The following is a 16,871-nucleotide window of genomic DNA, read 5'->3' as shown; positions in this document are numbered from 1 at the left end:
CGTAGTGTGATCGTGTTTCAAAAAGTAAAACAACAGAAGTTGAAACTAGACTAGGGGCATGACTCGGTTAAAGGTACTTCTTGCAAAGACTGCCAGCCTCAGTTTAGTTTAGTTCCCTAGTATCCACATAAAGCCAGATACACAAAGTGGTGCATGAATCGAGTAGGTTTGCAGTAGCAAGAGGCCCTGGCACACACCCATCCTCACTTGCTCATTTTCTCTCTCAAGTAATTTTTTGTTGTTGATTTTTGTTTTTCAAGGTAAGGTTTTATTCTCTGGCATAAGCTGACCTGGAATTCACTATGTAGTCCCAGGCTGGCCTCAAACTCACAGCAATCCTCCTACCTCTGCTTCCTGAGTGTTGGTATTAAATGTGTGCATCACCAAGCCCTGCTAGTAATATTTTTTGTTTGTTGTTTTGAGATAAGGTCTTACTCTAGCCCGGGTTGACCTGGGATTTGCTATATAGTCTCAGGCTGGCCTGGAACTCACAATGATCCACTTACCTTGGCCTCCTGAGTGTTGGGATTCATGGCATGCGCCACTATACCTTGAATCCCAGCACTTGGGAGGCAGGATGGCTGTGAATTCAAGGCCAGTCTGAGACTACAGAGAGAGTTCCAGGTCAGTGTGTAGTAGAGAGAAACCCTGTCTTGAAAGAAAGGAAAAAAAAAACTGAGAATTTTAAATATTCACTTCAGCTGGAGGTGGTGGCTTATGTATGTACTATTAGCACTTGGGAGGTAAATGCAGGAGGATTCCCATAAGTTTAAGGCCAACCAGGATTGCATTTCAAGAAGCTCCCTCAAGATCCCCAAAACAAAAAAAAAAGCCCTCCAGTACTGAATGCATTAAGATAAATAACGTATTTTTCATGAGAAATAATTATTTTCCTTCAAGAAGAATTTTAAGAGGAGCACTTTTTGTAGGCTTTTTTGTTTGTTTGTTTGTTTTTTGGTTTTTTTGAGGTAGGGTTTCACTGTACCCCAGGCTGACCTAGAATTCACTATGTATTCTCAAGGTGGCTCTGAACTCATGGTGATCTTCCTGAGTGTTGAGATTAAAGGCGTGTACCACCATCACTTCCGGCTAAGTGCTGGAGTTTTTGCACCACCATACCTGGCATTTTTTGCATTTAAAAAAATATTTTTTAAGTCATTATTATTTATTTATTTGCAAGCGGGTGGTGGGGAGAAGATAGAGAATGGGCACACCAGGGCCTCTTGCCAGTGCAGATGAACTCCAGAAAACAGTGGAATATTTTTAAGATAACTTTCAGATACTTGTGGGTGTTAATATTAACCAATAGATTATTTTAATAACTCTTGGTTGTAATTTGCATACCCTAAGTGTATTTGATTTAAAATACAGTGAATTTTAATGAATTTGTGGTAGTGCAACTATTACCACAGATCAATTTTTGGAAATTGTGATTGCCAAAAAAAAAATTTGTGAGCTACAAAAATGGCTTAGTGTTCAAAGGGGAAAGTGTGGGGGTGGGGGGAGGGAATTACCATGGGATTTTTTTATAATCATGGAAAATGCTAATAAAAACTTTAAAAAAATGGCTTAGTGGTTAAAGGGTCTTGCTTGTACAGCCTGACACCCAGGTTCAGTTTCCCAGTACCACGTAAAGCCACATGCACAAAGTGTCACATGCATCTGGAGTTTGTAGTGGCAGGTGAGTCTGGTGCGCCCATACATTCTCTCAAATAAATAAATAAAAATGTTTTGTTTTGTTTTTTGTTTCATTTTTTAAAAGTGATCCTTTGGCTGGGTGGGATGGCGCACACCTTTAATCCCAGCACTCTGGGACCAGAGGTAGGGGGATTTCCATAAGTTCAAGGCCACCCTGAGACTACATAGTGAATTCCAGGTCAGCCTGAAATAGGGTGAGACCTTACCTTGAAAGAAAGAAACGAGCGGGGGGGGGGGGGGGGGATCCTTGTTTGTTTGTGCCCTTATGCAATCATTCAGACCTTGGGTACTTCTAGTTTCCAACAACCTACTCTTTGTTTGTTTTTGCGCTTTTCTGTACTTTTTATACAGATGGGAGTTTATGAGGCCTGTGTCTGGGTATACATACCAGGGCCTCCTGCCGTTGCATACAAACTCCAGATGCATGGGCTGCTTTGTGCATCTGGCTGTATGTATATACTTGGGGTTCAAACCTGGGCCATCAGGCTTTGCAAGCAAGCACCTTTAATTTCTGAGCCATCTTTCCAGCCCCTTTCTTTTCTTTCTTTTTTTTTTTTTTTTTTTTTTTTTTTTTGGTTTTTCAAGGTAATGGTCTCATTCTAGCCCCAGGCTGACCTGGAATTCACTATGTTGTCTCAGGGTGGCCTCGAACTCCTACCTCTGCCTCCCGAGTGCTGGGATTAAAGGCGTGTGCCATCATGCCCAGCAGTTCTTTTCTTTTTTGGCCAATAGTATTCCACAGCATAGATCCATTCATAAATTGATCAATATTTAAATTTATTTTCTTTTTAAAAATATTTGATTTTATTTACTTGAGGAAGAGTAAGAGGAAAAGGCAGGTAGAGAAGGAATGGGCATGCCAGAATCTCTAGCCACTGCAAACTCCAGACGCATGTTCCACCTGTACATCTGGCTTATGTGGGTACTGACGAATTGAACCTGCATCCTTAGGCTTCACAGGCAAGTAAGTGCCTTAGCCACTAAGCCACCACTCCAGTCCTTAAATTTATTTTCATTGCCCTTCAAGTCCTGAGATTTCAGACGTGTGCCTCAACACCCAGCTTTGGCACTTTCTAGAACCCTAAGTCTGTGTCAGTGGAGAAGACAATAACTATTTGCACTGTTTTCACTTAGCAGTTTTGTGCTTTCATTGCAGTTTGTGGTGAAGTAGTACAGTGGACAGGGCAGATCACATCTGTTTTATTTTGAAAGTAGTATTAACTTTTCAGGTTCTCTAAACCATTTCAGAGCTCCAGGGTCTGTGATCCACTAGGTAAGAACCAGCATTGCAGAGCATTACTAATTTTCTTTTTCATTTCATTATCATTTATTTGCAAACAGAGAGAGGTAGGGAAAATGGGCACACCAGGGCCTCCAGCCACTGCAGAGGAACTCCAGATTCATGTGCTACATCTGGTTTTATGTGAGTCCTGGGGAATGGAACTTGAGTCATTAGGTTCTGCAGGCAAGCACTTTAACCACTGAGCCATCTCTCCAGCTCTCCCATGTTCATTATTGGTACTAATCTTTTTTCCAAGTCTTGCAATCTGGAATTATACTATGTACTTTTATATTGTTATAATACTCTAAATGTTTTATCAACTTTTTCCATGGCATAGGACTCAAGGATATAGGGTGAAGGGAAATGGTTATTTACTTTATAGGATTAAAAATCTTATTATAATTGTTTCATTTTTCATATTCACAAAAAGGAAGTATTTTTTTAAAATCTTCATTTTGGGGGGGGAACGTAGCAAGTTAAGTTGTTGATTAGAGTGGAGCTCTCAGTGTCTTTGGGTTTCGGATTGCTGTAATGTGGGTAGAGGGTTGGAGGAGGAAGAAGATACCCATAAGAGGATGGGGACTCTTCAGTTAGATTGAAAATCTGTTAACTGGGAAGAGAAAGTCCCTAACCTGACAATTTATTGTAAAACGTATCTGTGCTAATGCAGGAACTCCAAACTACCTGGTGCAGAGGAGTCTTGTCTTGACCTGCTTTGGGAGAGTGTTGTCTTGATACTTTTCTCTTCCTCCTTGGAAAACAGCTGAAGAAATCGGGGGAGAAGCCCCTGCTTGGTGGAAGCCTGATGGAATATGCAATCTTGTCTGCCATTGCTGCCATGAATGAGCCAAAGACCTGCTCCACCACTGCCCTGAAGAAGTACGTCCTGGAGAACCACCCAGGGACCAATTCTAACTATCAAAGTGAGTCAGAGCTGTGTGTGTAACTGAGATGAGGGGATTTTCTTACGAGAAAAAGACCTTGATGACCATGCTAATGGCTAGGGAGTTAAAGGCGCTTGCTAGCAAATCTTGTCAGACCAGTTTTGATTCGCTAGCACACATGTAAAGCTGGGCACAAAGTGGTTTGTGTATGCGTGACATTCACATACATATGCACAGATTACATTAACCATTTTTCAAAAAGAGATAAGAAATGGTGGCATATGTCTTTACTCCCAGCACTTGGGAGGCAGAGGTAAGAGAATCACCATGAGTTCAAGGCCACCTTGAGACTATGTAGTAAATCCCAGGTCAGCCTGGACTACAGTGAGACCTTACAACAACAACAACAACAACAATAACAAAAAGCCAGGTGTGTGATGCACACCTTTAATCCCAGCACTTGGGAGGCAGAGGTAGGAGGATCACCATGAGTTCAATGCCACCCGAATTCCAGGTAAGCCTGAGCTGCAGTGAAACCCTACTTCGGGAAAAAAAAAAGAGAGAGAGAGAGAGAGAAAAAAAGAGAAGAAATAATCACAAATCTTTAATTTGCCTTTTTTTCCCCCCTAGGTTGGGTCTCACAAGCCCAGGCTGACCTGGAATTCACTATGGAGTCTCAGGGTGGCCTTGAACTCATGACAATTCTTCTACCTCTGCCTCCTAAGTGTTGGGATTAAAGGCATGTGCCACCATGCCGGGCTTCTTAATTTGCTTTTGATAGAGTCACAGAAATCGGATCTCTCAGACTAAGGAAATTGCCTTTTGAGAGTCCTTGCAGGATGGAGATTCACATAGCTGCAAGGGATTCTTGTCTTAATTTTATTAGGGACTCTCAAGTTTATAGGCAAAAAGTTTTAGTAGTAACTAATTAAGGAGCCTAAAGAGAGTACATCTAGCAATTGTTTCTAAAAGCTAATCATCAAAGGAATGTAAATAATAAGGAGTGGGGCTTATCCTACCTAGAGAAGTGACAGGAGTTAGAATTATTGCCAAAACCTTGTACAGGAGTAGAGTGGTGGCTGAGAAGGTTGCATGTCAGCTTAAAGAAACAACAAGAGGGAACATAGAGAAGACATTACTAAAGAGTGTTGTTAGAACCAGCACCATGCTAATAAGGCATGTGTGAGATGGGTTAAAAGTTGGCAAAATCCCCAAACTACTTTTTTTTTTTTTTTCTGGGTAGGGTTTTACTCTAACCCTGTCTGTAGTCTCAGGCTGGTCTTAAACTCACAGCGAACTCCATATACATGTGCCACCTTTTGCATCTGGCTTTACATGGGTCCTGGGGAATCAAACCTGGCTCCTTTGGCTTTGCAGGCAAGCAGCTTAACTGCTAAGTCATCTCTCCAGCCGCCCCTCCCCCCTTTTCTTTAAATACTGGATTGCACTGTTTTATTTTTTAAATATTTATTTATTTGAGAGAGAGAGTGATAAAAAGGTAGGTAGAGAGAATGGCCATGCCCCGATCCAGAGCTTATTTATTTGAGAGAGAGAGAGAGAATGGGCATGCCAGGGCCTCTAGCCACTGCAAACAAACTCCAGACGCATGTGCACCATGTGCACCTGGCTTATGTGGGACCTGGAGAATCAAACCTGGTCCTTAGGCTTCGCAGGCAAGCACCTTAACTGCTAACCCATCTGTCCAGCCCCAATGCTTTTTTTTTTTTTTTTAATTTTTATTAGCATTTTCCATGATTATAAAAAAATATCCCATGGTAATACCCTCCCTTCCCCCTCACACTTACCCCTTTGAAATTCCATTCACAATGCTTATTTTTTTAAAAAACAAAGATACCAGTTATTTCTAATTAATTTTGTTTTTTATTTATTTGAGAAAGAGAGAATGAACTTCAAATGCACAAAGTAGCACAATGCATTTGGGGTTTGTTTGTAGCAGCAAGAGGCTTTGGAGTACACATTCTTTCCTTTCCAATAAATAAAAAATAAATATTGGACATAGTAGTACACATACAGTCCCAACAGAAGGGGGTCAGAAGCAGAAAGATGAGTTTAAGAAAAGTCCAAGGAGCCACAGGCATAGTGGTGCAGTCCTTTAATCTGAGCACTCAGGAGGCAGAGGTAGGATCGCCATGAGTTCGAGGCCATCCTGAGACTAATGAGTTCCAGGTCAGCCTGGACTAGAGCTAGGCTTGGTGAAAAAAAAGAAAGTCCAAGAAGTTCAAAGATCTTGGCTGCACGTGGTAAGTTTGAGGCAAACGGGGCTACATGAGACCCTGTTTCCGAAAAGGGGAAATGGATTTTATAGGCTGGGCATGTAGTTCAAGTGGTAGAAATGGCTTTTCCAGCATATGCAAACCTTGTATTTAATCTCTCCAATTTGGAGGCTGACACAAGATTGTGGATTTGAGCTGGGCTTACATACATGTAGAAAAGACTTTTTTTGTAGGTTTGTGTGGTTTATGTGTATATGTGTGTTCAGGCATGTACATACATATATGCTAGAAGCCAGAGGATGATATAACTGGTCATCCTCAATCGCTTTCTACTTTATTCTTTGAGACAGTTTCTTGCCAAACCTGGAACTCATCAATTTTGCTAGCCTGGCCAGTGAGTGAGCCCTGGGGATAGTGTTGGGATTACACTCGCCACTCCGAGCATTATTTATTTGGGTTTTGAGGATCTGAACTCAGGTCCTCCTGGTGGGTTTTTTTTGTTGTTGTTGTTGTTTGTTTTATTTTTTTGAGGTAAGGTTTTACTGTAGTCTTGAGTGATCTGGAATTCACTCTGTATTCTCATGGTGGCCTCGAACTCACAGCAATCCTCCTACCTCTGCCTCCCAAGTGCTGGTATTAACGATGTGCACCAACACGCCCAGCTATCCTTTTATTATATTTATTATATTTAAAAAAATTTTTAATTAATTTATTTTTTTATTTTATCTTATATTTCAGAGAGGGAGCAGGGAGGGGCAGATAGAGAATGGGCATGCCAGGGCCTCTAGCCACTACAAACGAAGTCCAGAAACATGCCTCACCTTGTGCATCTGGCTCACATGGGTACTAGGTAATCAAACCTGGGTCCTAAGCTTTGCAGACAAATGTCTTAACTACTAAGTCATCTCTCCAGCTCCCCTTTATTTTGGTGGGGGGTGATGGGTTTCAAGGTAGTGTCTCACTCTGGCCCAGGCTGACCTGGAATTCACTATGGAGTCTCAGGGTGGCCTTGAACTCATGTGATCCTCCTACCTCTGCCTCCTGAGTGCTGGGATTAAAGGCATGTGCCACCACACCCAGCTCAGCTCCCCCTTTTTTATTTATTTATTTATTTTAATTTGCAAGCAGATGAGAGAGAAAATGGGTGCCCCAGGGCCTCATGCTGCTACAAATAGACTGCAGGTGCATGCATACCACATGCTTATGCCACTATGTATCCAGCCTTATGTGGGCACTGGGGAATCAAACTCAGGTTGCTAAGCTTTTCAGCAAGCACCTTAACCTCTGAGTCATCTCTCCAGCCCGGCTCTTACATTCTTTCTGCCACCTCTTCCACAATGGACCCTGAGCCTTGGAAGGTGTGATAGAGATGTTTTGGTGCTGAGTACTCTGTCACTTCTTCTCAACAATATGGTGCCTTTTGAGACATCCCAGTGGTCACCACTTCTGAAAAGAGAAGCTTCTCTATCCCAAAGTGAAACTAGCATTAATATATGGGTATGAACATTAAGAAAGATTCTTTTTTTTTTTTTAATTTTTTGTTCATTTTTTATTTATTTATTTGAGAGCGACAGACATAGAGAGAAAGACAGATAGAGCGAGAGAGAGAATGGGCATGCCAGGGCTTCCAGCCTCTGCAAACGAACTCCAGACGCGTGCGCCCCCTTGTGCATCTGGCTAACGTGGGACCTGGAGAACCGAGCCTCGAACCGGGGTCCTTAGGCTTCACAGGCAAGCGCTTAACCGCTAAGCCATCTCTCCAGCCCTAAGAAAGATTCTTATCAGGCAGTTTGATGAGCATAATGTATGCATTTAGTCAGTCACCAGCAGGTGTTCCACCCCCTAGGGTTTATGACTTCCCCCATCATAGGTTTTCAGTACCAGAAATGTATTTCCTCCTGTGGAGCAGACCTGCAGTCCAATTAGAGAGTGGTTGGTTTCCCCCATAATAGACATGCCACTATTGCACCCATTGCCTCATTTGGTCTGGTTGACCAAACTTAAGGCTTGCAATGTCCACTGTTGTTTATTTCTACTGATGTTTTCTCTCTCTCCCATGGAGCTGCATGCAGCATAGCTTTTTCCAGCGTTTGGTCAGCCAGTCTACAGGGAGGTTTTCAGCTCAGCTGTAGCAAAATTTCTCATTGATCTTGAGCTCAAGCATGTGGAGTCTTCAGCAATAGGGTCTTATCATCTATTCCTGATGGAAATCCAAGAGCCTCAGCAATGTCTGTAATGTTTTGGGGGCATCAGGGACCTTCCTGGCCAACACTTCACTGGAAGTTGTTTCATCCCTGGCACTGAAAAATTTCTAGTAACAGTTTATGATTTCTGGGCACCCATTCCATATGGCTTATTCATATCCTGTTAGATTTTGATTAACCCTGCCCCCACTCTTCCTTTACTCAGTCTCTTCCCCTGACCTCACTTAGGCCTTCCTACCCCTAGTAATCTGTTCTTCTACTTAAATATATATAATACCATCCCCTTAAGTCTGCCTCTCTCCTTCCTCCCTTATAGCATCCCCTTCTAGTTTACTGGGCTCTGATCACATATAAGTCCAAACATTTGTTGCTAGGATCTACATGTGAGAGAGAACATGCAGTGCTTGGCTTTCTGGGCCTGGGTTACCTTGCTAAGTACAATCATTTCCAGGTCCATCCATTTTTCTGAAAATTTTAATTTTCCTTTACTACTGAATAGAACTCCATTGTATGAATGTACCACATTTCCATTATCCACTCATCAGTTGAGGGACATATAGGCTGGTTACATTTCCTAGCTATTGTGAATGCAGCGGCAATAAACATGGATGTGCAAGTATCTCTAAGGTAGTGTGATGGGTACTTACAATATATGCCTAGGAGTGTTATAGCTGGGTCATATGGTAAATCTATCTTTCGCTGTCTCAGGAACCTCCACTCTGATTTCTGCAGTGGCTGTACCAGATTACATTCCTACCAATAGTGTAAAAGGGCTTCTCTTTTTCTGCATTTTTGCCAGCATTTATTGTCATTTGTTTTTTTGATAATAGCCATTCTGACAGTGGTACTTACTTTGTAATCCCAGACTGGCCTTGTACTCACAGTGGTTCTCGTATCTCTGCCTCCTGGGTGCTGGGATTAAAGGCATGCACCACCATACCTGACCTTTCTGGGGTTTTTTTTGAGACAGAGCATCATGTAACCCAGACCTTTTACTACTTTAAATAAATAAATATATAAAAAATATATATGTATGTGTGTGTATATATATATTTAGGGCTAGAGGAATGGCTTAGGACCCATGTTCAACTCTCCAGATCCCATGTAAGCCTGACACACAAAGGTGAGGCAAGCGCAAGGTCGCACATGCCCAGTAGGTGGCAAAAGCGTCTGGAATTCGATAGTAGTACACCAATTCTCTATCCCTCTTTCTCGAACTCTCTAAAATAAAAAATAAAATTATTTATTTGTAAGCAGAGAGAAAAAGACAGTGAATGTGGGCCTACTGGGGCTTCTGCACTGCAAACAAACGCTAGATGCATGTGCCACTTTCACCTGGCTGAGGTGGGTCCTGGGGAATCGAACCTGGGTTGTTAGGCTTTGCAGGCAAGCAACCTGAGCCATCTCCCTAGCCCAGTTTCATGTTTTTTGTTTGTTTGTTTGTTTGTTTGTTTTGTTTGTTTATTTTTGAGGTAGAGTTTCACTCTAGCCCAGGCTGACCTGGAACTCTTAATTCCTGGCTGTCCCAAATTCACAACTATCCTACCTCTGCCTCAGAGTGCTGGGATTAGAGGTGTGCACTACCACTCCTGGCTAAGTTTCACTTCTTTGAGGTTGTTTTTGCATGTAGTCACTTTAGTATGTTTTTGAGATGTCTTATGAAATAGAATGAAAAGGTTTCAAGAGTTATGTTTTCTTATTGTTGATTTGTGAGGAAGTTATTTTACTTATCTATAAATGTAGATATGATTAATATTTTGAGGTGTACAATAGATACCTGAATCAGTGGAAATAGTGAAATAACTAGTTTCAAACCTGCTACTAGCCAATTAAGTGATAACCTTCTGACAAGGAAGCTAGTCTGGGCTCCAGCCATGTAACCACTCTAGGCTTTTGCTGCCTTTTGTGTGTGTGTGTGTGTGTGTGTGTGTGTGTGTGTGAGAGAGAGAGAGAGAGAGAGAGAGGGAGAGGGAGAGAGAGGGAGAGAGAGAGAGAATTGTATACATGTCAATTAGTGTCATAGGTTGAACTGGTGGGCACTTAATTGTAGCTGAAAGAATTATCAAGTCTGAATAACTAGGTAATTTTTTGTTTGTTTGCTCAGTGCATTTGCTGAAAAAAACTCTGCAGAAATGTGAAAAAAATGGGTGGATGGAGCAGATTTCTGGTAAAGGATTCAGTGGCACCTTCCAGCTCTGTTTTCCCTATTATCCCAGGTGAGCACATAATATAAAATACTGGTAATTTTTAAAGCTAAAATCTCCTAGTTTATAGGCTTGGTTTAAATATGTGTTGTTCTGAGCTCACTCTTGCTGCTTTCTTCCAGCAAGATGTGATGTCCAGCTTCTGTTCTGTCCTTTCCTTTCCATGCTGAAAATTGCTTCAAAACTGTGAGCTGGGGCTAGAGAGATGGCTTAGTGCTTAAGGCACTTGCCTCCAAAGCCAAAGGACCAGTGTTCAATTCCCTAGAACCCATATAAGGCAGATGCACAAGGTGGCACATATGTCTGGAGTTCATTTGCAGCGGCTGGAGGCCCTGCGTGCCCATACATTCTCATTCTCCCTCCCTCCTCTTTCTCTGTCAAATAAAAGAATAAAAATTTAAAAATAAAAGCTGAGCTGAATTAATACATGTTGCCCTCATTAATGTCACACTTAGCCCAAAAGGTTCTTCTGAGGACAGCTGTCCTGGAAGAGCTTCTTATTAGCCAAGTGGTACAACAGATTTTTTTTTCATGTTTTCTTTTTATATTTGCAAGCAGAAAGAGATAGAAGAAAGACATAGAATGGGTGCTCCAGGACCTCTAGCTGGTGCAAAATCTCCAGAGGCATGCTCCACTTTGTGCAGTCTGGCTTTACATGGGTACTTGGGAATCAAACCTCAGTCATTAGGCTTTCCAGGCAAAGCCTTAACCACTGAGCCATCTCTTTAGTCCCATGTTTCTTCGTTGAATTTTTATTTATTTGAGAGACAGAGTATGGGCACAGCAGGGCCTCCTACCACTGCAAATGAGTTCCAAATGCATATGCCAGTTTATACATCTGGTTTTACATGAGTACTAGGGAATTAAACCCAGGCCATCAGGCTTTACAAGCAAGTACCTTTCACTGCTGAGCCATCTTCTCAGTCCTAGATGGGATGGATAGGTTTTATTGTTGTTGTTTTTGTTTTTTGGTTGTTTGTTTCTCTCCTCCCTTCCTAGATGGTCATTAATTTTTTTATTAATAACTTCCATGATTATAAACAATATCCCATGATAATGCCCTCCCCTCACTTTCCCCTTTGAAATTCCATTCTCCATCATATCCCCTCCTCTCAATCAGTCTCTTTTATTTTGATGTCATGATCTTTTCCTCCTATTATGATGGTCTTGTGTAGGTAGTGTCAGGAACTGTGAGGTCTTGGTTATCAAGGCCATTTTATGTCTGGAGGAGCACATTGAAAGGAGTCCTATCTTTCCATTGGCTGTTACATTCTTTCTGCCACCTTTCCCACAATGGACCCTCATAAAATATTTTTTAATCATGACCCCACTCAGAAGTATCCTAGGGCAGCAGTCAAAGGCAGTTAATCCTTGCAGTGACAGGACTTTGAGCAGAGCTTCTGTTCATTCTGCCTCTCTATTACGAAGTCATGGATATCCAGGCCATTTTGTGTCTGGAGGAGCACGTTGTAAGGAGTCCTACCCTTCCTTTGGCTCTTACATTCTTTCCGCTACTTCTTCCGCAATGGACCCTGAGCCTTGTGATAGAGATATTGCAGTGCTGGGCATTCCTGTCACTTCTTCCAAGCACCATGCTGCTTTCTGAGTCATCCCAAGGTCATTTTGTTGTTGATTCTTTATCTTTTTAAATGTTTGCAGCAGGAAGATTATCAGAGAGATAAATGGCTTTTAATCTGTATTACTTGTAAGAACCTTGCCTGATTCCAAAATCCTACCTCTGCCTTCTTCACTCTATACAGGTACATTTATTTTGAAAACCTCTCAATTATACATCATTTACTTAATCACCGAAACAAAAAATATTTTTTGAGCTATCAAAGCCACGGTGGGGGCTGGAGAGATGGTTGAGCAGTTAAAGGTACTTGGCTGTGTAAGCCTGATGACCTGGGTTTGATTCCCTAATACACATGTAAATCCAGACATACACATTGTTGCATGTGTCTGGAGTTGGTTTGCAGTGGCGCGAGGCCCTGGCTTGTCCATTTTCTGTCTAATAACTTGTTTGAAGCCGTGGTGCCCTAGAGCCCTATGTTTTCATTTCTAGTAAGGTGCCATGGCATGTTTGCAACCCTACATTATAATTTTCTTACATTATTCTCTGTACACAAATAGAAATATTACTTGATTAAATCTATGTATATTATTTTCAGACACTAAATAGGAAACTTAAAACTTAAGGCCACATGTTATAATTTAAAGACATATTAATACAAAAAACTAAATTTTACTAGGTATAGTGGCACATGTCTTTAATTCCAGACATGGAGGCCGAGATAGTATCATCCTTACAAGTTCAAGGCCAACCAAGCCTATGTAATGAGCTCCAGGTCAGACTACTAGCGTGAGAACCTTGCTCTTAAAATAATGAAGTTTTTTTTTTTTTTTTTTTTTTTTTAAAACCTTTAAAAGTAAAGATAGGGCTAGAGGGATGGCTTAGCAGTTAAGGCATTTGCCTGCAAAGCCAAAGGACCCTGGTTTCATTCTCCAGGACCCACGTTATCCAGCTACACAAGAAAGCGCACACATTTAGAGTTCGTTTGCAGTGCTGGAGGCCATGGTGTGCCCTTTCTCTCTCTGTTTCTCACTCTCTCTCGCCCTCCCCCCTTTCTCTGTCAAATAAATAATAAAGTAACGAGAGCCAGGCGTGGTGGCTCATGCCTTTAATTCCAGCACTCAGGAGGCAGAGGTGGGATCACTGTGAGTTCAAGGCTACCCTGAGACTACAGAGTGAATTCCAGGTCAGCCTGAGCTAGAGTGAGATCCTACCTCGAAAAACCAAAAAACGAAACGTAAAGATAGTTAGGGGATACTCATTTTCTCTGAATCTTTAGCCCTTGAGGTTTTTGCTAGTAATGTGAAGGCAGTATTGCTCTGTATACCATTCAGTGCCCTATAGACCATTTATTGCTGTGTACCCAGTGGCTGAGCCAATGTTAGACATGGGTTTATAATTACTTACTAAGTGAATAAGGGCCAGTTTTATTAAATAGCAGGAGGTAAAGAATATAATATGATATGTAGGTTTACCTTTTTTTTTTTTTTTAACTTTTTCTTGTCTTAGCCCAGGAGTTCTATTTCCAAAGAAAGAGTCAGATGATTCTGAGGATGAGGATGAGGATGAAGATGAAGATGAAGATGAAGATGAATCATCCGAAGAAGATTCTGGAGATGAAGAACCTCCACCTAAGAGAAGGTATGCACATGGGAAGAGCCCTTGTGAGAGAGTCATAAATGGGTTCGAGCTGGAAATGGTGCTTGAGCCTGGTGGCTTGGGCCAATAACCCCAGCTACATTGCTGTGCTGTGCTGTGGCATGAGAATTGCAAGTTCAAGGCTGGTTGGCTTAATCCTCAGTACCACCAAGAAAAATAAAAAGAAAGAAAAAAAATAGTGTTGCTAATTAGAGAAGCTAAAAATATGAAAGTGTTGTACTCAGTCAGGGTCATTCTTAGGTTCTTAGAATAACATTTGAATTATTGTCCCACTTGAACTCAGTACTCTGAACTTGAAACAGTGTGAGTACATAATGTACTCTTTGGTCAAACCTATCCATCCCTATAGTTTATGTGAAGAAATATCTATTATCCAAGAGAATGCCATGGAATTATGTGTAGACGTCTATGAATTGGTTGAATTTTCATATAATTTTGTAACATCTTTACTGAGAAATCAAATTTCTATTCTTAAGATAGTGATTTCTAAGCTGGGCTGATGACAGAAGCCTTTAATTCCAGCATATAAGAGGCAGGCATGGGAGGATCATTGCCAGGTCAAATCCAACCTGGGCTACATAGAGTGAGATCCAGATCAGGTGGGCAAGATTAAGACCCTGCCTCATAAAACAAACAGATAATGCAAGCAGATTTAATCCCAGCACTTGGGAGGCAGAGGTAGGAGGATCACCATGAGTTCAAGGCCACCCTGAGACTACATAGTAAATTCCAGGTCAGCCTGGACTAAAATAAAACCCTACCTCAAAAAAACAGGAAAACAGGGCTGGAGAGATGGCTTAGCGGTTAAGCACTTGCCTGTGAAGCCTAAGGACCCCGGTTCGAGGCTCAGTTCCCCAGGTCCCACGTTAGCCAGATGCACAAGGGGGCGCACGCGTCTGGAGTTCGTTTGCAGAGGCTGGAAGCCCTGGCGCGCCCATTCTCTCTCTCTCCCTCTATCGGTCCTTCTCTCTGTGTCTGTCGCTCTCAAATAAATAAATAAAAAGTAAAAAAAAAAAAAATTAAAAAAAAAAAAAACAGGAAAACAGATACTGGGTGCCAGGAATATGGCTTAGTTGTTAGAGGTACTGCTCTACATAAATTGTTTCATTTTAGATATTTGTTTGTCCTGGCAAAATGACTGATTTGCACTTAGTAACTGCCTTTGCTCTTCTGTTCTCAAAGGTTGCAAAAGAAAGCCCCAGCTAAGTCCCCAGGGAAGGCTGCGTCCATGAAGCAGAGGGGGTCCAAGCCTGCACCCAAAGTCTCCATTGCCCAGCGGGGGAAAGCTAGACCTCTACCTAAGAAAGCCCCTCCTAGGGCCAAAACTCCTGCCAAGAAAGCCAGATCCTCATCCTCAGTCATCAAGAAACCTAGCAGCAGCTCTTCAAGAAAGCCTGTAGCCAGTGCAAGGAAGGAAGTAAAATTACCTGGCAAGGGGAAATCTACCTTGAAGAAGTCTTTCAAGGCAAAAAAGTAAAGCTTTTAGGAAAAAAGGGGTATCATGATTGAATTCAGAATCTTATTTTATAAGGTCAGTGTGCATTTGTTTTAGTTATGATGCTTTTAAAATTCCTTTTTTCCCTCCCATGTGAACATTGTGGGAGGGAATATAAATAAAGCAGTGTAGACATCTGTTAGCTTTAAGTGCTATTCTCGGTGCCTGCCCCTTCCCTCCATCATTTTAATTTCTGCAGTAATCCTGGACTTCCCTAAACTATGTAATCTATACTTGGCCTTTTGCTATTCTTACCCAAGCCCCCATTCTTTCTCTTTATGATTTGACTTTTTTTCCTTCCAGTTTTATCTAAACAGTTGCAAAGATTTTTATATTTGTAGTTAGCATCAAGAACAGGATGTCGGTCAGGTGCTGCAAGTAAAAAGGGGCAGTTTAGCACTGACTGAATTGTAAAGCCTCCTGTCTGGGGACTTCAGTTATAGCTATAATAATTAACTGTATTTATAAAAATCACTCCACTAATCCTTTCTTTCCAATTTAAACAAGGAAGCATTCAAGCTTTGGTAAAGCCCTAAACATTACCACCTATTAGATTCTGAAGACACATAACTCCTTTGGGCCACTTTTCTCTTGATCAGCTTGTTGAGTATTTTTCTCTTGTCCAGAGCATTGCAGTGCATTCCCTTAACTGTGGCACAGCTTCTCTGCACCACTTGGCTTTGACTGAGGGCGGGGCACAGGGATATGTGGAAAGTGATTTCTAATACTTAAATATATTTTTAAATATTTGGGGCATGACTTGTCAATTCCTGTTTGATTTTTTTAACTAAGGAAATGTTGGAAAGGTATCAATGCTAATATAGAAATATTAAGTGGAAAAACACAGTTTGGTAAAATAAAGTAGATTTCAGGTTCACCTATGGGTTTTTCCCTCTTTTCTTTCGATAGCACTTTTGATATGAGGTGACTTCCTTTTTGAGATACTAACAAAAAGAAAAGAGAGAGAAGGAAAAATAAAAGCAAATACAGCCCTACTACCTATCCCATCTTTATTTGTATTTGTTTTAGTATTGTGACGTTGTGTATAATAGCATTAGCTTTCTACTTGAGAATACCAATTTCTTGCTATCATTTATTCTTCCCTGTGGCACTTAACATTTTAATTGTCTTAAAGATTTGGTGTGTCTTCTGGCCCCTTAAGTGCTGCCAGAGGCAAAAGGTGTTGTTTTACAGTCATTCCACTTGCATTGTCCCCCGGGATCTTTGTAGCTTAAGGATGGCTGAGAAATGGACTCAAAATTGGCGCGAATTAGATCCTAATCATTTGTGATCCCGTCATGAGTCCATTGGGATTTGTGTTGCATGTAAGGCAATCTTTCCTGTTGTAAATCTTCCTTTTTTTAATGTACATATATTTTGAAAAATATAAATAAACATGGAATTTTAAAAGCTGCTGGACTAGAGCTCATATTTTATAGTAAATTCTCAGAAGTAGCTCAGTGTTGCCTATCCTTTCTGAGTTTTTCCTACTCTTAGCAAGGAGCACCAAAACTTTCCCTTTTTATTATATTTTTTAAAATATTTATTATTTATTTATTTGAGAGCGACACAGAGAAAGAGGAAGACAGATAATGGGCCTCCAGCCACTGCAAACGAACTCCAGATGTATACGCCCAC

At 41.3% G+C, this 16,871-nt stretch overlaps 1 protein-coding gene across 7 annotated transcripts in view; it reads left to right on the top strand.

Annotated features, from left to right (window-relative positions):
- Hp1bp3 (heterochromatin protein 1 binding protein 3) overlaps positions 1-16,646 on the top strand; it is a 51,746-nt gene extending 35,100 nt beyond the window's left edge. For 6 of the 7 annotated variants that reach the window (XM_045149608.1, XM_045149605.1, XM_045149604.1 and 3 more), the window contains 4 exons: positions 3,744-3,903; positions 10,407-10,518; positions 13,589-13,720; positions 14,921-16,646. In XM_045149608.1, the coding sequence (XP_045005543.1) occupies positions 3,744-3,903; positions 10,407-10,518; positions 13,589-13,720; positions 14,921-15,215 (699 nt within the window). In that variant the 3' untranslated portion in view covers positions 15,216-16,646. The remainder of the gene's footprint in view (positions 1-3,743; positions 3,904-10,406; positions 10,519-13,588; positions 13,721-14,920) is intronic. The other variant, XM_045149609.1, reaches the window with a different exon arrangement.
- The last annotated feature ends 225 nt before the right edge of the window (positions 16,647-16,871 follow it).

This window comes from Jaculus jaculus, chromosome 5 (genome assembly GCF_020740685.1).
Source record: "Jaculus jaculus isolate mJacJac1 chromosome 5, mJacJac1.mat.Y.cur, whole genome shotgun sequence".
NCBI lineage: Eukaryota > Metazoa > Chordata > Mammalia > Rodentia > Dipodidae > Jaculus > Jaculus jaculus.
This window is presented reverse-complemented; position numbering and strand designations above follow the sequence as displayed.